General features: G+C 46.5%; 3 protein-coding genes across 4 annotated transcripts; 1 reads left to right on the top strand and 2 right to left on the bottom strand.

The window, feature by feature from the left end:
- Positions 1-447: 447 nt before the first annotated feature.
- On the top strand, positions 448-5670 carry LOC104367737 (torsin-1A-like). Its single transcript, XM_042786698.1, has 5 exons — positions 448-690; positions 947-1212; positions 2940-3115; positions 3207-3334; positions 4297-5670. The coding sequence occupies exons 1-5, from the start codon at positions 486-488 to the stop codon at positions 4545-4547; spliced, it is 1026 nt and encodes a 341-aa protein (XP_042642632.1). The 5' UTR covers positions 448-485; the 3' UTR covers positions 4548-5670.
- Positions 5671-7666: 1996 nt separating this feature from the next.
- TOR1B (torsin family 1 member B) lies at positions 7667-14003 on the bottom strand. Of its 2 annotated transcripts, XM_042786695.1 has the most exons (5): positions 13807-14003; positions 13361-13626; positions 11295-11470; positions 10141-10268; positions 7667-9746 (listed from the first exon to the last, which is right to left on the bottom strand). In XM_042786695.1, the coding sequence occupies exons 1-5, from the start codon at positions 13985-13987 to the stop codon at positions 9469-9471; spliced, it is 1029 nt and encodes a 342-aa protein (XP_042642629.1). In that variant the 5' UTR covers positions 13988-14003; the 3' UTR covers positions 7667-9468. The 2 variants fall into 2 exon arrangements, with proteins under 2 accessions (XP_042642629.1, XP_042642630.1); XM_042786696.1 differs by lacking the exons at positions 7667-9746; positions 11295-11470 and having other exon boundaries at positions 10145-10268.
- A 2000-nt stretch (positions 14004-16003) lies between these two features.
- LOC104357795 (torsin-1A) lies at positions 16004-20734 on the bottom strand. Its single transcript, XM_009963277.3, has 5 exons — positions 20535-20734; positions 19092-19360; positions 18834-19009; positions 16741-16868; positions 16004-16611 (listed from the first exon to the last, which is right to left on the bottom strand). Exons 1-5 carry the CDS (start codon positions 20719-20721, stop codon positions 16367-16369), a joined length of 1005 nt encoding a protein of 334 aa, XP_009961579.3. The 5' UTR covers positions 20722-20734; the 3' UTR covers positions 16004-16366.
- Positions 20735-22102: the final 1368 nt, after the last annotated feature.

The following is a 22102-nucleotide window of genomic DNA, read 5'->3' on the forward strand; positions in this document are numbered from 1 at the left end:
TACATGCCCATGTCTTCCAGATGCTGGTGGTAATGACAGCCAGGGTGTCCCATGACTGTGCAGGTGTCCATGTCCTGTCACTCGGGTGTGGGAACTCCAAGGAGGGGCGAGGTGGGGAATGGTTCTAAATTTTACTTTTCCCCTTTTGTGAAAAAAAAAAAAAAAGTCCCTGAGCCAGGTAACTGCAGGAGTTTGGCAGTGAGCCTGTGCCCCGTGAAGGTCTGAGGGAGCATCCCCCCCCGCCACATACCTGCAAACGCGGCACCGCTAATCGTTAGAGCGCAGTATCTAACCGAGGCGCACCACGCGAGGCCGCCATTTAGCCAACTCCCGCCGCGGGCGGGCAGCCCCGAGGGTGCCCGCCCAACATGGCGGCCGCCCTCCGCGCCAGCCCCGCCTCTGCCCGCACCCAAGATGGCGGCGGCGGAAACGGCGTGGCGGGGCGGAAGCGGCGGCGGCAGCCGGCGGCGGGGGCCGGGCGGGCCATGAAGCTGCGGCGGGGCGCGGTGAGGGTGGCCTTGGGGCTGGCGCTGCTCCTCGGGCCGGCGGGCGCCGTGGAGCCTATCAGCCTGGGGCTGGCCATCGCGGGCGCCGCCGCCTCGGCCCTTACCGGCTTCATCTCCTACCCGCGGCTCTACTGCTACTTCAGGGAGTGCTGCCTCCAACGGCACGACCAGCGCGCCGCCGCCGGTGCGGGCTGAGGGGGTGCTGGGGGCCGGGGCGGGCTGAGGGGACGTTGCGGGGGTGGCAGGAGGGCGTTGAGGGGTGCGGAGGCCCCGGGAGCTGCAGCTCGGCCGGGCCTTCGCCCCCTGGGCCGGGGCTGGCAGCCGCCATGCCGGGTGGGTGCTGGACCCTCCTCGAAGGACACAGAAACCGGCGGGCCCCCCCCCCCCCCCTCCGTGGCCGTCTCCCTGCTCGCTGGTGACAGTGTGGTCTCTCCATCCAGCTCTGCAGGGGAATTTGGACAGGAAGCTGTTCGGGCAGCACCTGGTGAACAAGGTGGTTGTGAAGGCCGTGAAGGGCTTCTTGAACAACACCAATGCCAAAAAGCCTCTCGCCCTTTCCTTGCATGGGTGGACGGGAACAGGCAAGAACTTTGTCAGTAAGATAGTCGCAGAAAGCATTTACAAAAGAGGTCTGCAGAGTAGGTATGTCCACCAGTTCGTGGCAACTCTACACTTTCCTCACGCCCACAGCATCAATCTCTACAAGGTAAGGGTGTGCTGTGGAACCCGTGGCAGCGGGGCACAGCTCTGCTCCTGTGACTGCTCTGTTGAATTATAAATATGGCGCGATCAGCATTAGAACTCTACATGTCATTATATGCAGTAAAATGTAGCCTGTGCCAGCTTTGGAATCTTTAGTACAGAACTGGGTATGTTCTAACATCCATCAGGACTGGTTGTTGTGTGAATGTGAAATTTTCTACATGTGTTTTGAACCTCTCTTTAGGGAAGAATGATATGGTTAATTTTTGTTCTGCTTTGCTTGTAGATGTGAGTGACTTGAGTGTGATTCAGCAGGTTTCTGTGGTTAGGTGATATGCTGATGGGCACTGCAAAAACTAATAGTTCATGACTCTGGGAAACCATGCACTGACCTCTGAGTGTGTCAGGTACCATGGCAAACGGAACCTTGTGCTCTGAGACGGGTGCACTTTTCAGTTTTACTGCACGCTGACCAGGTTATTTAGTTTTTCTGTGCATCCATATCCTAGCTGTAAAACAAAATATTCTGTTGTCAGAAAAGTACTGATGAACGCATTTGGAATTGTGCTGCCAGTTTGCTAAGTGTCAGTGCAGTTCTGTAGGCAGGTAGATATCATGTGGAGCAGTAGCTCAGATGCCTGTTTTCTGGGGTTTTTTGTCCTAACTAATTTTATTAACAGCAAAGTTTAAATGCGTACCACTCTTCTGTAATACTGAATGTTTATATTCAGTTTGTATATGTTAAAAATGTGAACACAACGGTCTACAAATCTGATTTCTAAATGGAGGGAATATCTGTTTCCTCTTTTACAGCATACTTTTACCCTTCTTGCAACTGAGATGTTTTAAAATGAAATGGATCCTTTTCTGCTTTTGTGTTGAGGTGAATACACTTGGGAAACTTGCTGCCCAAGGCAGTAGGAGGAACTACCACTTCTTATCCACAATACACCCAATGTCACCTTCTGTGCTGCCTTTGCAGTTCAAGGACTGAGTAGACAGTGAATAAAAAAAAAAGATGAATCATTGAAAATGATCAGGACAGTTCCTTCTCATTCATCTGCCAGCAGATCAACCCCCTTTTTTTTTTTTTTCAATTACTTAATTATTGTTTTTAAATGTAATACTTAAATGAGAGAAAAAAGTAGCAATTAAGTGAGAGAATCTTTAAATGCAATGAAGTGTTAGCCCTTCTAAACAATATTGTGTTTTAAGAAGGGCTTGTAATTGACTTCATGTAACTTCTGAATGATTAAAACACAGGGATGAGAATTTTACTATGTTTCTACTTCTGCCAATGACTGCAGGTGCAGTTTCTCACTGGTGCTGTTCAGGTAGCAAGGTTAATATTGTTTGTAGCTTTGACACCTAAAGATGTTTAGACCAAAATGCTGCCCAAAGTAATTATCTTGTCAGGGCTTTGCTTTGTGTTGCTGATCCTTGGTGGTGCTCATCCTTTGTCCTACTGTGAGCTTTCATTTTTGCTATGTTTACAGGAATATCTTTCTCACAAGGAGATTTCCTGCTCATTCCATACTGTCTCTCGGTGTCTTAAAGTTTTTCAGAATCAGTATGAGATTTTGTTAAAGTTTTATTTACAGTTTTTAACTATGTTTTAATCGAGAAGCCAAAGATATTAAAATGACACAGTTAAAATGTCTGTTTCAGAAGAGCTTTTTTGTGTCTTTTCAACGCAAACTTTTCAGCATCTTTTATTTTTATGCCTCTCAGGACCAGTTGCAGTCATGGATTCGGGGAAATGTGAGCATTTGTCCCAGATCACTCTTCATATTTGATGAAATGGATAAAATGCATGCGGGACTCATTGACTCCATCAAGCCATTCCTGGACTACTATGAGCTTCTGGATGGGGTGTCTTACCGACAAGCCATCTTCATATTCCTTAGGTAAGAAGTGGCTTCTGAGGTTTGCTGTTCTGTACACCTGATGAATTTTAAAACTACCTCCAGTTACAGTCTTTGTTTTTTCTTTATTTAGCAATGCAGGAGCTGAAAAGATAACAGAGGTGGCACTAGATTTCTGGAGAAATGGGAGGACAAGGGAAGATATACAGCTCACAGATATCCAAAATGCACTGTCTGTATCCGTCTTCAATAATAAAAATAGTGAGTAAAACTGTGATGGCTTTTGGGGTGGTAAAAGTTCCACTAAATGGATGGACTGCATTTTCCCAGCTATGGTTTGTACCTGATGTGGCCTCCATTTTTTGCCTAGTGAGGAGCCACGATGCAGTTTTGGGGCCTACAGTTGGCTCTTGAGTTGGAATGAAGGTATAGGAGCTTTATGTGCACCTCAGCTACCAGCATATTTGCTGTCTGTTGGATTGCATACGTTGGGGGAAGTCTATGGTGTGCATTTATTAACATACTAATGGACTAAAGGGAAAGCAAACAGAAATCCTGACAATAAGGATAGATATTGCAGTAGCTGAAAAATCTTTAAGCAACAGAATGTTTTATTATGTGGAAGCCGCTTCCTTGGCCCCCAACTCACTTAGCCTGTCTTGCTCAGTCTGTTAAAAGCCTTCAGGCAGCTATTTGGGATCAACGAGCTGACATGCCAGCCCTGCTGTGGGCAATTCAGTGCTTCCTAGGTTTCCTTGCACATAAATTCTGGTGAAAAGGGGTTTTAACATAAATATACTCTAAAATTAACATTGGAAGCAAACTTACAGTACTTTTTAAAAAGCTTAAATGCAAGCTCCAAAAAAAGAAGGAAGAAAGCTAGTCTAGGAGAGCTGATAAGAGAAAGAAAATCTGTTCTTCTCTAGTTGAGAGAGGGGAAGGTATGAGACTAGCATCTGGGGAGCAAGGCTTAAATGCATTCAGTCAGAATTAATTCAGTTCCAATGGACTGCATTTATGTGTCTGTCCAAAATTTTATGCACAAAGTACCATGAGAAGGGGCTTGTATTTGGACTTACTTGTGCATTAGAGGGCCTTAAAAACACAGGTGAGATCTTACTGGTATACAGCAGAGGGCTACGATATGCCTCTTGCTCCCATTCAACCCATGGTAGTGTTTAACTAGAGGAGTAGTTACAAGCCGCTTCTTTTTCTCTTTGTAGGTGGATTTTGGCACAGCACCTTGATTGATAGAAATCTCATTGACTACTTTGTTCCCTTCCTGCCTCTGGAATACAAGCATGTGAAAATGTGTGTCAGGGTTGAGATTGAATCACGGGGCTATGCTGTGGATGAAGACATTTTAACCAGAATAGCTGATGAGATGACCTACTTCCCCAGAGAGGAAAGAATTTATTCAGATAAAGGATGTAAAACTGTGGATGCAAAGCTGGATTATTACTATGACTTCTAATGCTTTATTGCTACAACCTGCAAAGAAGCAAATTTAACTTAATCACAAAGTGGAGAACCCAGGACATTTCATTTTTAAGCCCTTTTAAAATGAAGGAACATTATTTTTTAACTGGTGTGTAAATAAGCAGCAGTGCCTCTGCATTTTTATTCTGTCGCTAGCCATGGCTCCCAAGTACTTCAGCCTTGTGTCGGCAAGGTAAGAACAGACTGCGTTGGGAATGCAGGGGTCTGTGTCTGGCAGTGCTGAAGAATCCTCTTGGATTGTGTGTCGATTGTCAGAACCTTTTGGCGGACTGTTGGCACATATAGAAGGACTGAGACTGTGATGTAATTTTAATTGGGTTTTGGTTTGATGTGGATGATCTCTAGACAGTATTGAGAATTTTAATCAAAGTTCCTATGTCTGTGAAAACCTTCCTTGGGCTTCCGTGGGAATATTCTTATAACTGCATTGAAAGTGTGATATATGTCTTTTCTTCTTGAACAGCTTGGCTGCAGTAAAGATACGGAGGGGATTCTGTGATTAAACAAATCCCATCTTCTATCCAACATCACGCAGTACCATTGTCTTTCTCAAAACAGTGGTATAATTTGGTCTCCTGCGTGTCAAACTAGGAGTATGAAACTCTTTGGTGTGAACAGTGTTCAGAGAGCAGACTTAATATTACAAGGAAGTGAGTTAAAATCCTTGACTACTACATCAGTGTAGTTGGTTCCTATTTTTGGTTATTTTTTTTTATGTATGAAGTTGTCCACAGCATGCTCTCCCAGGAGTGATCTCAGGAGGAAGAAAAGGGCTTTCTTACTGGTGAGTCAGCTTCCTTCAAAGGGTGTAATTTAATAGGAAATGTTTACAGGTTAAATTTTACACCAAGGAAATGAAAAAGTGGTTTCTCCACTTACAGGGCCAGCTTGCAGGGGTTTCCCTTTTTCATCTTGCAATACTGTTTGCCTTTGAGGCAGGGATGAAGACAGATCCAAAGGCATTTGAAAAAAAAATGTGAAATGTGTCAACTGAAGTTACTGTGAAGAGTGTCAGACTTGTTTCTGAATGTGAGCACTGCAGATGCTTTTTTCACTCCAGTTTCTATTAAAAATAAACTTTTCTCATCAAGAATATATTCCTTAGCTACCTTCTGGTCGTCTTTGCACTAAGTGACTTGATGTTAATTTTGCGGAAACTTGTTACTTGTTGAGGAAGAGCATACTACATTTCTGGCTGAAGTGGTCAGCTGTGCTTGAATACAGGTATCTCCCTTGAGTTCAAAGGGAATAGATAAGAGGAGATGTGACTCTTTGCTACCTGATGAAGGGGAAACAAATGACATTTGGAGTGTAAACTGCACTTCAAGACTATCAGTACTAATTAAACTCAGAGTTCATTGTAGAGGAAGACTTTCTAGATGTATGTGTGCTCAAGAGTTTCATAAGGATGAATGTCTTCTAGAGATTAGTTAAAACCCTGTTTCTCATCTCCTCCCACTGTGTTACTACTGACTGAACACCCTGCAGACTCTGATTGGAGCTACTCACACTTCCAAGAAAACTTGGAAGTTTTCTCTGCAAGGGAAGAAAAAAAAAAAAAAAAGGCCAGTAAGACTCCAGCTGTCCAGTTCTGCTCTGAAGTTGTGTAATACGCAAATTATCAGCCCTAGTATTTGTCAGCAAATGAGTGCTTTCAACTTGGGTATTTATCTGTTTCTTTGACCTCCTGATTATAGAAAATGACTGGCTAATGGAAAAAAGCAGACGTGAAAATGATAAACTTTTATTAGTCTGGTACCTTCTCATCAAAAGAAACAGGTCAACCAAACAGTATCATGGCTCTTCCAGCATTAAGTACTCTTAGTTCTGCTTTATGTGCCATTTCAGCCTTGGTTCTAGCATTTGACATAGAGTGGTAGCAAGTACTTAATTTTATCATCGCCCTGGGGTGGCTTAGGGTAGATGGACGCTTCCTCTAGAGAGTGTAGAAATTACGTTCAAAGGGTGGAGACTGCCTGTTTAGTCTCTTCTGCTCTTGAAAACAGCATACCTGGCCAGGGGTATCACCATCTGGGTAAAAATGTGTGTGCCTGAAATCACTCCTAGATTTGATCCTTCTGATCCTGTTGTTATTCCTCCTCTTTAGACTGCATGGTTTCAAAGCTGAGGCCCTTGCTCTGGTTTTTTTTTGCTGTGACTGGGTAACTTTGGCCATTACTCTCTTAATAGACCCCTGAAACTGGATCAGGCAAAGGAAAACGTCAAATGGGAGGAAAGGTCTGATCCATTGGCCAGGTGGGGGGCAGCTGCGCAGTTGCTGAGACTGAATTTTCTTACCAAAATCCAGTACAAGCACCAGGTGTTTTAATTCAACCTTTTTCTGTAGTGAATGTTCCAAGATCTCACACTGTGCTCATAAAACGAGAGACTATGGTTAAAACACAGTGACGTAGTAAGCGCTGCTCTCCTGACAGAAAGCAGCAGCCTGGCTCTCGACGTTCTGCCCAACGCCCTGTGCCAAACAGCCCCGCAGTTGCGTGGTAATGAGTTTCCTCGTGCATCATTACAGCACAACACATGGTTCACAACAGCGTGAACAACTGACTGTTCAGTGAGGTGGGAGTTGTTGCCAACAGTTGTACCGTGCTTGAATTAGGCCGTTATTTACACACTGGCTTTTTTTCAGTGCTAGAGAGGCTGCAGCTGCCCTGGCCTATGGAAATACGATGAAAGCCTGTAGTCCTATGGTGCCTTTGCCAGCTAGAGGAGAGGTGGAGAGCTGCCTTGAGTGACAGCTTTCCAAACACAGCGCAGAGAGGAGGAATGGTTAAACAAGCAACCTGAGGTATATTAATCCTGCAGTGCCTGGCAGGGTGGTAGGAGATACCTGTTTATGAAGCAGAGCAGGCAGAGACTTCAAGGCTTTTTCATAGGTGTTTGTTGCTACTAAGCTGTATTTAACTGCTAAATTCCTCAACATGTTTTAATATCAACAGGCTACTTAATCTGCTTATCCATTGTTACAAAACAAATTTTTAAGAATCAAGGAAGCTTAATGGAAAGTTGCAGTGCAGCTGGTTGAAAACTGCATAAATGTACTTTCCTATAGCTGAAAATTATTAAACCAAGACAGAAAAGTGACTTAAAATTTATTCGGGCTGTAGTACAGTAGTAATACTTAGTGTTTTGAAATTGCACAAGTATTTTGTTTGGAGTAACTGAAGCTGGATGCAGCATGTACACCTATGAATAAATCAGTTAATAGACAAAACACACACGAAAAGCAACAGTCCAATGTCCCAAGGTTAATGGCTAGCTAGCATTTGGCTCTGGAGATTGCATCAGCTTGAAGTTTGCCAGCATTTGACAACCTCTGCATGGGGTTGTAAAAAGCATTTGACACTTTTAATTTAGAGTTTAACATAAATGTTAATATCTCTGTTGTAATTTGAGTTAACATAATATAGATCTCAACACTAAGTCTTGCATCACATCTTAAAGCAAGCTTAAGTACAAGTGAGGAAGTAGATGCTGCAGCACAAAAATAGCCCAAACCCTTTTACTAGTTTAAAAAACACACTACAATCAACCAAGTGATAGGCACTTCTGACTTGCACTACAATTTTTGACCCACAAGTGATGGATGATTAAAGAGTTAAAGCTTGCAACACAATCCTTGTCAGTGGGTGAAGGTTAAATCAATCTTTCCCAGCTTCCTAACTCATCACTCACCCTTCCACACGGACATTCTTTACTGCTAAAAAATATCACAAAACATACTTACCACTGAGGTTTGCTCCTATTTCCCATACTCCCTTATCTGTGGCTCTCCAGGAAGAGCTTTGTATTGCTGTTGCTTACACTTCAGTATAAAAATACACTATTAAAAATAACTTCTGCCATGAAAGTGTCTTCCAAGCGAGGTGAGAGTAGCATTACCCACTCCTAGTCTATTGGCTGCAGCTGGGAGGAACTACTAAAGACCTTGCAGACTTCTGGCCCAGGAGCCCAAATGCAGACTAACCTGACGAGCTATAGCAGTCAGATTCTCATAAGAGATTTTTCTGATTAAGAACAGGCGACTGGCCTAGTATGTTGTAACTCTCAGATCCCTCAGATGGGTCCCTCTGCTTAGGAAGACCTGGAATTACACAAATTCACTTAGCCCCCTTAGTTAGAAGAATATAAGTTTTCTTTTAGAATTTCTTTTTCCCCAAAGCAGCACAGGAGCAAGCAGTTACTTCCCCCCACACCCTTTCTCTACTATTTAGTAACAGATTTCCTGGAGCTCATCATGACTTTCCATATTACTGCAGCAGATGTGGTATGATGCCACAGTTCAGACATAAACCATAATGTCGCTCTTCTGTCCCTGAATAGCTGACGCTCATCTGTATAAGCCACAACAGCAACAACCTGCTGTGAAGGACAGAGAGCCTTCTGCCATCCCATCTTCTTACTGCAACTCATCGGGGAATACCCTGTGCAGACACTTAATAGTCCTGAACACACCACACATCCCTTCATTTCACTAGCCCATGAACGAGACCCTGCACAAGGAAGGGAACATGACCACCTGGAAGAATTCCTCCGTTTTCCTTTGCTCTAGTCTAGTTATTGTGGAAAGAGGAATTAAGTACTTAATAATCCCAGCACTTGGAAGAATAAAGCAGGAGAGGCTGTATCTAGTGCTATATGTGTGTCATGCTCAGAAATTCTCTATAGGTTAAAAGAAAAATAAAGGGGGCAACATTTGGATACCAGACAGTTCAGAGATGAACACTGGGATGTTAAGTTAAAAAACCAAAACGGTAAAAAGCCCACAGAGCTCACTCTGGTGTTTTCACCATATTCCCTGCAACAGTAAACAAGCTTAAGTGCAAATACACAGATTTGCAAAAGCTCTGAAAGTGCTTTGGAGACCTGACGGGTAATCAACCCTTGGCTTTTGTATCTCTCATTGCAGCATCTTCATGGATATCCAGCTTGGCCTGTACAGTCTTGCAGCCTTTATCAGAGTAGATTTTCTGCTCTTTTGGGAAGAACGTCATCTCATCAGCCACTGCTTGAACAACTTTCTCATTGACAGCATGGCCACGGGCTATCATTTCAGCCCTGATGCACATCTTCACATGCTTGTGCTCCAGGGGCAGGAAGGGGACAAAGTAGTCAATGAGGTTCCTGTCGATGAGGCTGCTGTGCCACAGTCCACCTGGAGGAGTTGGGGGGAAAAAAAAAAAATACAATTATAGGAAGAAGTTTCTCTAAATTTGAGCCTGCATAAGATAGGATCCAGAGTGAATTCACAAAGCAGTCTGTCTTAACTGCTGCCCGAGGAAGAATAGCATGCCAGTTAGCTGGATGGTACCTTGCAGTTGTCACTGCTACCCTCCCATTTGCATGCAGAGCAACTTCTGTGCCAAAAATTCACTTGTGAGGGCATGACACTGGAGAGAAGGGACAGAAGGGCGCAGGGCCAGAGCACCAGAGGAAGGCAGGGTCACGGCAAGCAGGGCAGGGTCAAGGTAGGCTGCAGTACAGATTGGAGAGATGAACCCTGTTATGAAGTAAAATCAATTTCCCATTTTCTGGGGAAAGTGACTTACTATTCTTGTTATTGAAGACTCCTACAGATAGCATGGGCTCCAGGTCTTTCAGCTGAATTTCTTCCCTGTGCTTTCCACTTGTCCAGAAGTCAAGAGTTGCTTTATTAATTAAGTCACCACCTGCATTGCTATTCATAAAAGAAAAATGTACAGTGGTGAATATAGACACAACTGAGCCCAGAATTTCCTTTTTAGCCAGTTACACATATTGCTAATCATCTTGAAGTCAAACAAATTGCCAAAACAGAAACCTGTAAGCCAAAATTTAGGGAAAGGCTCGAGTTCTTTAAATTGCCATCAGTGTGTCACGGGTTGACCCTGGCCAGCAGCCAAGCACCTACATAGCCGCTTGCCTACTCCCTCCTGCCTCAGCGGGGTGAAAGGAGAAAATAGGAAGAACAAAAGTGAGAAGACTCGTGGGTCAGGATAAAGACAGTTTAATAGGTTATGAAAAGAGGCAAAAAACCCCAAAAATGAAAGCTAAGAAAATCACTCACCACCCCCACAGTCAGACCAACACCCAGGCAATCTCCAAAGAACCATCACCTTGGAAGCTGAAACCCCCCCTTCTTTCTCTACCCCAGGTTTTCTTGTTGAGCATGACATTACACAGCATTGAATATTCCCCTGGACAGTTTGGGTCAGCTGTCCTAGCTGTGTCCCCTCCCATCCTCCTGCCCACCCCAGCCTACTCACTGAGAAAAAGATAAAAGCCTTGAAGTTTTGCAATCACCATCCAGAAACAGCCAAAACATCAGTGTGTTACCAACACTGCTTTAGCCACAAACCCAGAACACAGCACCCAAGCCAGCTGCTGTGAAGACAGTTAACTCCATGCCAGCCAGACCCAGTACACAGGACACCCGTCCCAGAGAACTGCCCCAAAATGTGAACTCTGATACACTCTGTGCTCTGGGCCAGGTTCATGAGCTCAGCACGCTGCAGTGGTCGGCTGCAAGGCATCAGACCTGCTCCGCTAGAGCCACGGGCCACGCAGGAGCTCACAGTGCTCCCTTCTGTCTTTACAGAGAGGGTTTTCACCCCAGAGTTGTTCTTTTGCTGTTCTCTGAATGAAGTCCCATAGGAACATCGTTATCATTATAAACATAGATTTATTTCAATATCTCAAAATGACTGAAATAGGTGCTACAGACCTGAGGAAGATGAAGATGGCTTTCCTGTAGGACACCCCATCAACCTGTTCGTAATAGTCTAAGAATGGCTTGATGGCATCAATGAGACCTGGATGCATTTTGTCCATCTCATCAAAAATGAAGATGGAATGGGGACAGGCACTGACATTGCCCCGAATCCAGTTCTGCAATTGTTCCTGGAACAAAAGGTTGAAACACACTGAAAAACTAGGTCTCTTCCAGATGTGCTGCAAGATGCTTGTATGTGACAGACTCCAGGGACACCCTTCCAAATGTCAGCATCCCACACTCACTGGTTATAGCTTTAGAGAGGACCATAAATTCTGTGACTGATCCCTTGGACACGTGACACTGAATTTAAATGTGAATTCTTTTCCTGCTCACAGTGGAAAGACTTTCTAATTCTTTCTGCTTACTGTATGGATAAGACACTAAAACCAGGCTGAGATGGGAAGTCTTGGAAAACAGAAAGCTTCTTGTTTTAAAAAAAAAAAAATCAGTGTGTTTTATTTTTCATACAGAAATCATATCTATCAGTACATCAGTTTTGGGTATCTTCAAACATTTAAATGTGAAGATCAGAATTCTCAAATGTTGAGGAACTAAGTCACTTGAAAAATCTCTCATGCAGGCTGTCGTGGTTTAACCCCAGCCAGCAACTAAGCACCACACAGCCGCTTTCTCACTTCTCCCTGCTAACCAGTGGGACGGGGAGGAGAATCGAAAAAAAAAGTAAAACTCGCAGGTTGAGATAAGACCAGTTTAATAACGGAAATAAAATATAAGCGTAAAATAAAAAATACAATAATAATTGTAATGAAAATAAATATAACAAAAAAAAAAAAAAAGAGAGAGAAATAAAACCCAAGAAAAGACAAATGATGCGCAATGTGACTGCTCACCACCCGCTGACTGATGCCCCAGTAGCAATCTGCCCCTCCTGGCCAACTCCCCCCCAGTTTATATACTGGGCTTGACATTCTATGGCATGGAATAGCCCTTTGGCTACTTCAGTTCAGCTGTCCTGGCCACGCTCCCTCCCAGCTTCTTGTGTACCTGCTCCCTGGCAGAGCCTGGGAAACTGAAAAATCCTGAACTTTGGATAAGCGCTACTTAGCAACAACTAAAACATCAGTGTGTTATCAACCTCATTCTCACACTAAATCCAAAACACAGCACTCTACCAGCTACTAGGAAGAAAATTAACTCTATCCCAGCCAAAACCAGGACACAGCTACACTTTCTCATTGCACAGTGTGTGGTGGGTTGACCCAGCCAGCAGCCAACACCCCACCCCAACAGGATAGGGGAGAGAGAACAAAGGATAAAAGTGAGAAAATTAATGGGTCAAGATAAAGACAGTTTGGTAGGTGATGGAAAGAGGAAAAAAAACAAGCACAGGGAATCACTCACCCTGACACATGCAGATCAATGCCCAGCTAGTGTCAGAGCAACAACCCTCTTGAAAGCCAACACCACCCCACATTTTCCTTCTTTTACCCGTTTTTACTGCTGAGCATGACAGCATAAGGTACAGAATATTGCTCTGGCCAACTGGGGTCAGCTGTCCCGGCTGTGTCCCCTCGCAGTCTCTCACCCTCCCCAGCCTGCTCGCTATGAGTAGAGGAAAACAGCAAGCTTTGAGGCTGTGCAGGCACTGTTCCCTAACCCAAAACATCGGTGCTGTCAGCACTGGTTTAGCCACAAACGCAAAGCACGGCACCGCAGGGGCTGCTATGAAGAGGTTACCTCCAGCCTAGGCAACCAGTATGCTCAGTTTTAATGACGGGATTCTTTCACAACAGCAAACACCGGCAGAAATCAGTAGATGGCATCAGTGAGAGGACAGCACTGGGAAATTACTCTCGCTTTGGATTTGTTGGCATTTTGGCACCTGTTTCACTTTCTACATGCATTTCCCCCTCCGTCTCTCCTCAGCACCAACTTTGGAAACACCCAGCTGTACACCTCCAGTTGCCAGGTAGCTGGGGGGACATGTGCGGCACAAACTCCTACTTTAGGGACTCGGGGTAACTGGACAAGGTGAACCTTGTGTCCCTCCTCACCTTGTACAGCTTGACTTGGTCGTGGTGGGGGAAATGCAGGGTGGCCAGGAAAAGATGGACGAACTTGCTGCGCAGGCCGGCGGGGTGGACGTTCTCCGCCAGGATCTGGCTGAGGAAGTTCTTGCCGGTGCCGGCCCAGCCGTGGAGCGAGAGCGTCAGCGGCTTCTTGGGGCTGGGGTTGTTGCTGAAGCCCATCACCGCCTTCAGCACCACGTCCTTGGCCAAGTGCTGCCCGAAGAGCTTCGTGTCCAGCTGCCCCTTCAGCGCTGCGGGGAGAGGGAGAGCTCAGTCAGCATCGCACGGCCGCTAACGGGCGCCGGTCAAGATGAGCACGGCACGGGCCACTGCCTGCCACACCGCGGGCAGCGACCGGTTACCGGGGCAGAGCTGAGGGGCCCAGCGCGGCCTGCCCGCCCCCGCCCCCCCCCCCCCAACCCCCGCCGTACTGGTGGCGTTGAGACGCTGCCCGGCGCTGGGGCAGCACTCCACGTAGCTGCAGTAGAAGCTGGGATGCGACAGGTAACCGGTGAGGGCCGAGGCGACGCCGATAGCCAGCCCCACGCTGAGCGGCTCCAGCGCCGCCAGCCCCGGCAGCACCAGCCCCAGCAGCCCGACCGCCCGCAGCATGGCGGCTCCGCGCGCACGGCCGCTTCCGCCCGCCGCGGCGGCGCGCAGGCAACGCGCCCCGCCCCCTTTCCTCCCCCTCCCCCCGCTCCGTAGCCGCCGCCGCCATCTTTGTGAAGGGCACGCGGCGTTCGCTGCCCCATCGGTGGGCTGTGACGTAGAGCCGGGAGGGATGACGCTGGGGGGCGCTGCGTGACGGCATGAACAGCCTCGAGCAGCGAGGTGGCGGGGTGGGGTGGGGGATGAGGGCGTCCTCACTGCCTGTGTTGCAGTTACACTAATTAAATACTGCGAATCTTAGAATATTATTTTGATTTAGTTTAAAATATGCCTTGGATTTCAAAATGGAAGTTATAGCAGCTGTGAGAATATAAGGTATGCTAAAGCTCTTAGGAATAGATAACTAGTATGGTACATGCCTTGATTACAGAAATCGTTATGGGCTCTGAATCAAAACAATGGGCACTGGTTATGGATCTTGAGTTGAAACAATAGGTACCAGAAGGGACTGGTTTTGGTTTGGAAGATCAGCCAAAGAAGAATGAGCATGGGCAAGAATAAAGTTCAATCAGCGGACACAGTGAGGGAGACTATCGATGACCACCAGAGGACCCCCGTCCAACATAACCATGCATGTGTTAGAGACATTAGCATATGATAATGATTTCCAGGAAATAACATGAATATGCTAATCATTACCCTCCCCTCATTCTATTCAAATCAATCAGTAAAGACGACCAATGATTTCTGTAGAGTAGGAATACAGGTAAGGTGAGGTAACTGAAAGCCAATCATTATTAAGGTCAAATTAAACTTTATGAATTTTGTTGATCTTATGTAACCATGACTCTGCTGAAAAAGTGTATAAATACGTTGTGCTTTGTACCTGTCGGTGAACATGTCTTTGGTGGAGCTATCCCCCGTGTTCCCCAGCGCTGGAATAAAGAAGTGTCTGCTTATCTGCTTTGTGTAGATAAGTTCTATTCGTGATTGTGACCGCTAACACCTCCGTCGCCCCAGGGCGAGCTGGGCACCCTCTCTCCCCTCAGAGCAACCCAGGCCCCATCTTCTGTCCCCATCCTTCCCTTCCACCTCACCGCCTTTTCCTGCAAGACACCAGTGTAAATACCACTCCCCACCCTGTGCCACAAGCATGAGCCTCCTTGCGGAGCCGCGGAAGAACGACACGCCGAGATGGGTTCAGTGTGGGTGATAGAGCATCATATATCGTGTGTCTTTATTGGTCCAGGGTACATATATTTATACAGACAACGATAATTATTATGCCTCCTAGTCACTAGCTGATTGGCTTAAGCTCTAAGGGTCGTATTCGCACGGTCCACCTACTTGCAGTTAGCTTACAGCGCAAGCTTCTCATAACACTAAGTTTCTCATGCCACTATTTCTAATTCCTCTTAACCTGTTTTTGACACACCACGGTACACAAGGCCGAAGCGTCCTTGACATTCCTCACGTATCAGCAGCTGCGAGCAGCTGCAGGCAAACCCTAGTGAGGCCCAGCATCAGCGAGGCAGCATCAGCCCCTAGAACAGGCTCTGATCGTACAGCTGCTCGGTGGGCTCAGGACCCTTCTCTCTGAGCCATTCTCCAACACCCCCTCTCCTTCCCTCCCCACTGCCGGCTGGGGCTGACAGGCCAGCGCCATGGCCGGGAACACACCAGCAGGCATGGGCACTTGCATTGGGCCGAGCAAACCACGGAGGAGCTGCAGGAGAAACGGTGTGGAGATGAGGAGGGCTTTTCTGCACCCGTTTCATTTAACCATCAGCAGCACTGGCGCACGGCGTTCCCCAACGCAGACAGCTCGGCCGGGATGGGGTAACCACAGCGGTGCTGTGCGGGTGGGCTGCTGAAGCAGGACCTGCCAGACAACCTGGAAAAGTCATCCTTTGTGCCTGGGTTTCCACACCTGTAAAGCAGGAGCTGTGGTGCTGACCTCCGGTGCGATTTCTGCGAGATACACGTGACAGCCAGTATAAAACAGACTGATACTATTACTGAAAATGTTATTGATATTTTATTAATTAAAGCAGTGTTAGGACTTAAGGTGCAAAAGTTCGCCATAAAAGTGGAAGATTTTCTTCTTCAAAATACTCTTACTAGGAGTGTTTCTGTGGCAAGGAGAGCAAACCTCGTCAGCTATGTATGTCCCTCTTCTGCTTATGCTTTACCATGATTGTTGCCATGTCCTGTGTGTTTATTCAAGGGCTCTACAGAAGGTGCCTCTGGTATGGGATAGCCTGAATCCCTTCAAGGAAGTGTGTAAACTGAGCTGCAGGGAGGGGAAAGGGAGTTAGTTACTGGTGCTTCCATCTGCTGTGGTCCTGTAACCAGAAGACCAGGCATTCAGCCTGGTAAGGTCTAAGTGCTCAGAGTCACTCTGGAGGCTACAGTCTTGCAGCCTTTGCTGGAGTAGAGTCTTTCTTCACTGGGGTAGTCTGTCATTGCCAAGGCAATCTCTGCAATGAGGTCTTCATCCGTGGGATGACCTTGCATGTGCAGCTCCTCCCGGACACACTCTCTCACATGTTTATATTCGAGAGGAAGGAAAGGGATGAAATAGTCGATCAGGTTCTTTTGGATCAGTTGACTGTGAAAGAAACCACCTGGAAGAGAGCAGGGAGCTTTACCATCGGAGTGCTGCGGAGGCCAGTGTGTTGCTGTGCATTTCATGGATCATTTTGCAGAAGACATCAGCAGTCCTGGGACTGAGCCCTGCGCCCAGAGGTACTCACTGTTTCTGTTCCTGAAAATTTCCTCTGAGATCAGAGACTGGAGCTCCTTCACAGGAATGTCTTCTCTTCTCTTCAGCCTTCTCCAATAATCAAGGGCAATCTCTGTTATCTTATCTCCACCTGCATTGCTGTTAGGAAAGAGATTCACTTGCTCATTAGAGCTGTATCTTTGCCATCTTTATTGCCCAGACCTTGTCATCTTGTTTAAGTCACTTTGTGTGATTCTGAGCTGGAGTGGAGGTGACATGTCCCTACATGGGGGTGTTGCCCAGAGGTGGGAAGTGAGAAGGACCACACTATCTCCTTAATGGGATCGGTGTCTGATGGTATGAGCACTTCTCTGACACAGTGGCTTGAACAACTGCATTTGTTTTTGCAGCAGAGCAGGGGGTTTGGTCATACTGCCAGGTTGTGTTGGGTTTGTGTGTAGCGGGGTTTTAGTAGCAGGGAAGGGGCTACAGAGGTGGCTCCTGTGAGAAGCTTCTCGAAGCTCCCATAGCTCCAAGTCAGACCTGCCTCTGGCCAAGGGTGAGCCAATTAGTGATGGCAGCTGCACCTCTGTGATAACATCTTTAAGAGGGAGAACCTGAGAGGAAGAGTCGTTGTGAGGGAAATACCTATGCAAACACTGAGGTCAGTTGAAGAGGAGGAAGGGAGATGCACCAAAGCAGAGACCCCCCTCTGCAGCCTGTGGTGAGAGGGCAGGCTGTCCCCCTCCAGCCCATGAAGGCCACTTGTGGAGCAGAAGCTGACCTGCAAACCGTAGAGAACCCTATGCCAGAGCAGGCAGCTGAGCCCAAAGAAGTCTGAGACTGAGGGAAGCCCATGCTGGAACAGTCTGGGGCTAGGAGGACTGCAGCCCACAGAAGGGACCCACACTGGAGCAGTTAATGAAGAGTTGCAGCCCGTGGGAAGGACTCGTGTTGGAGCAGTTTGTGAAGGACCATCTCCTGCAAGAGGGAGCTCACACTGGAGCGGAGGAAGGGTATGAGGAGTCCTCCCCTTGAGGAGGAAGGAGTGGCAGAAATGAGGGGTGATGAACTGACCACGACCCCCATCCCCTGCCCCCCTGTGCCGCAGTGGGGGAGGAGGTGGAGAAATCAAATGCAAAGCTGAGCCTGGGAAGAAGGGAGGGATGGGGGAAAGGTGTTTTTTAAAGATATGGTTGTATTTCTCACTGTCCTACTCTGGTTGGTAAATTAGTGGTGGTGGTTTTCAAAATAAATTTATGTTCTTTCTTCCTTAACTGAGCTTATTTTTTGCCTGTGACCATAGCTGGTAAGTCATCCCTCCCTGTTCTTGTCTGGGTTCTGGGAGCCTTTTGTTTTTTCCTCCCCATCCTTGAGGGGGAAAGGAGTGAGCAAGTGGGTATGTGGTGCTCAGTTGCCCTCAGGGCTTAAACAACAACACAGGTGTTACTGAGAGACTGTCTAAAAGCTGCTGCTCACTGTGGTACTTGCTGCCCCAAGCTGAAATAGGTAGTTGGCCATGTGTTTGAATGCAAAGGCAAGCTGAGAGGTACACCAGCCCAAAACTTGGGGTTTGAGCTTGTTTCAGTTATGTAGTGTGAACAGAGCTGGGGTGACCCTCAGCAAAGGGATTTCACAGGAATAATAACTGGAGGAATTGTGCTCCCTTGATCTGTGTATGCAAGTGGTCTTCAATAGGTGACCTTTATTCTCACTGCATCTGAAGAGCTCCCTAGGGTTTGTCCTGTCATCCTACAAAGACCTTTCTGCCCATCAGTTGTGTTACAGTGCTGGAGGAAACCGATTTACTGACCACTGTGAAATTAGCGTCTCCAGTACTTGTGGAAGCCACCACAGGTACTTGTCCATTTCCCATTCACTTGAGGAATGGGAGCCTTTTCAGCCCTGGGAGAGCTTACTTCTCTTTGTGTCGAATAGTTCAGATCTTCTGGCTGATGTGATGGCTGGGCACATTTATTGTCAACGTGCTGTAAAGACAGCAAGGGACCTTGAGCTGCTCAGCCACACTGCAGTCAGCTACAAACCTATCAGTGGCCATTACTCCTTTTGTCCCTGCTGATTCTGTGGGACTATAATTCCCTTTTGGCTTTCAGCTTTCCTTACTTCAGAAAGATGAAGATTGCCTTGCCATAATAAACACCATCAATATCTTCATGGTAGCCAAGGAATGGCATGATAGAGTCTATCAGGCCATGTGGCATCTGATCCATTTCAGAGAAGATAAAAAGGGACCTTGGACAGGCACTAACATTGCCCCGAATCCAATTCTGCAGCTGCTCCTGTGAAAAGAGGCAAAATTATCTGCGATTTGCACTCACAATGGCAGATAAATTGGAGAAAGTGAGATAAAGCTGGAAGTACCTTATAGAGATGGACACGAGAAAGGTGTGAGAAATGCAGTACTGTGCTGAAGTGATGCACAAACCTACATCTTGCTATATTAAGCTGGTAGAGGTTCTCTGCAATGATACTGCTGACAAACGATTTGCCTGTTCCAGTCCAGCCATGGAAGGACATCACCAGGGGCTTCCTGGGCTGTTTGGAGTGCATATTTACACTCAGAGCTCTCAGGACTATCTGGATGGCAAGATGCTGGCCAAAGACTTTTCGTTCCAAATCCATCTTTATAACTGAAGGAATGAGAGGAAAGAAGAGTAGTTCAGAAAATGCCATATTCTTCCTCCCTTTTTTTTTTTTTTTTTTTTTTTTTTTTTTTTTGTTGCAGCTGAATAACCATGAGGGAGAACAAATGTTTGCTGCAATCTGGCTCTGACAAGATTGCGATTCAGCAGAGAATCCAACTGTGGAGCAGACTCGTGAATCAGACCTTTGATGGCATTTATGGGAGCCAAGCAGTTTGTGTGAGATAGGCAGGAGTCCCAGCAGTATTGTGGCTACTGCCTCCTATAAAGTCCTGGGATGGCATCTAATGTATTTGCAGAGATTTGTTCACTGTATGCACTGAAATCTCGTTAACTGTTTTTGTGGCATCTAGCATACCTTGCATTTATAGAAAAATGTGCTTCTGTCCTTATATCAAGTTCTCTTAAAGAAGTACCACCACTGCTGTTTCAGTGGCTGAAGTACTAGCAAACAGCCTGTTTGTAAGCAACTGTATTGAAATACCTGGAGGCACAAAGGTCTCCAACAGTTGAGGATTTGTTTTGAAATCTGTGGCTTAGCACTGACATGAAGCAATATTTGTAATCCTGTGATAAAGGGAAGGGGGTTTTCCAAGTGGCAGGGTCAGGAGTTTATGGTTAAGAGGTTGTATAAGCTCTTATTCAGACCATGCACTAGTTGCCCACAGGCAGGGTGAAACAACCCTTTCTTCCCCAGTCGATGAGGACTACCAGCCTGCTTGTCTTGGGGAAGTGAAGAAACATATTTTGAATATAGACCTTCCACTAATTGCTATTCATTTGAGATGTATTACAGGCAACCAACTGGGGTGTGGGATACCACTGGGGTGTCCATCTCAAGAAGATGTGGGATTATTTCGTTAGCTCTTAGCCTTGAATTCACCTCCAGAATTTTGCCTTCTGCCAATATAAACCAAGACACCAGCAAGAAAAATGCTCCATTACTGCCATGAGGAGGAGGCTACGTCACCACTTGTGGGATAAGCAATATTAAGTTAGTGTAGCCTTTGCCTTCTAGAGCCACTGTGGGCAGTAACTCTTACCTTTCCACAACCACCCCAAAGGAGGCTGGCATTAAAAAGGAATCCGTCACCACCCTGGGAAGGACCGTTATCTGGTCCAACTGACAACTTGGCTTAAGGTGCCCTTGCCACTGCCTTACCTGAGATGTTCAGCGTGTCCTTCATGTTGCAGCACTCCAGGAGGCTGCACTTGAGCCAGGAGTGAGGGGAGAGGAGCTGCCAAGCAACAGCAGCACTCCCCATGAAGACTGAAGTGCTGAGAGGGTCCAAAGCTGGCGTCAAAGTGGGCACAAGAATAAAGAATACAGCAGCATTCAGAAGCTTCATGGTGGGAACAGAAAGCCAGCCTGGCTCAGCAGGAAAAGAAAGCAAAACAGAAATTGCAGAATAACTTCCTGTAGCGTGGGGCCTGAGGCTGTTCAAGGGGATGGAAGCCAAGTCTCCTGTTAGCTGGAGGTGTTAATGATTTAACAGACTTAGCACACTACTCCTCAAGAAATGGAAGTGTTGTGAACAGGGTATTGCCACATGGGTAGAGTGAGAGTTTCATCAGAACAATCCCAGCTCTGAGGGGAGCAGGACTGGAACCTCGCTGCATCTTAACCAAGGTGCTAATTGGTCTGGTGATTAACCAAGAACATAGTGATGCTTGTTTTGGGCTTAGTTCAGTGGGTTGTGCACCTAGCAGCACAGAGCCCAAAGATTACCACAGCAGTGGCTGGAGCTCTGCAACTCACAAGACTAAGCATATCAGAAAGCTACTTTATTAAAACTAAATTATTGGAGCAGATATTTTATGCTGACAACTTCATGATACCACCACCACCAAAAAAGTGTGTTTGCAAAGGGGAAGGATGGACACTGAAACAGCTTTCATTTTCTCGGCAAACCCTTTTTTTTTTTTTTTAAATGAAAAAAAAAAATAGTGAAAAGCATTTTTAAATAATTCTCATTTTATTTTAAAAATCTCGTTGGAAAAACACTGGGCAGCATTATTTAGTATTCAGAAAACATGCTCAAGGTTTGGCGTGTCTCTTGAAACGAGTGCCCCGTGCTGCTGATGGCTGAACCGCCTGGAAGCCCCCTTGTTCCCTGTTTTGAGAGTGTCCTCTCTGTCAGCTGCCACAGAGTCTTGAGGTGGGCACAGCTTAGACTCTTGGCTCGTTATTCCAAGGCGGTTTTCCCAGATGAGCCACCTACTGAGGGGTGTCCTCAAAGTCTCAGGGTTTGGGCTGCCAAGGAGCTGCCACCTGAGGAGCCGGGCTTGCTGGGCTTTCTGGCTGCAATCTCTCCGTTAGCACACCCAGAGGCTGCATAGAGCCCACAGGAAGGAATTGGCAGTAGCATATGCAGGTTTCCGTGTTTGCCTGGACTCTGTCAGACTGAACTCAAATAATAGTTTTACAAAGGTGGTTTAATGCCGCTGAAAAAATGCTGGGAATTTTCCAGTCAGCTCTGTCTCCTTGATGCACTGGTCGTCTGCTCTTGTCTGTGCTGAACACTAGATGGGGTGTCAGACAAAGGTTTTAGTCCAGGATTTACAGGGTAGAACAACTTTTGCAGAAAACTGTGTCATGCCTGAGAAAAACAGAAGAGTACACATCTGCAGCACTGACCACTTGTGTTAAGAAACGTAATTTCTTGGGATACCACACAACCTGGCCCTCATGGGTACTGAGGGTTCACAGAGAGCAAGAGCCTCATAGGC

This window comes from Tyto alba, unplaced genomic scaffold (genome assembly GCF_018691265.1).
Source record: "Tyto alba isolate M040663 unplaced genomic scaffold, T.alba_DEE_v4.0 Super-Scaffold_11, whole genome shotgun sequence".
Lineage (NCBI taxonomy): Eukaryota > Metazoa > Chordata > Aves > Strigiformes > Tytonidae > Tyto > Tyto alba.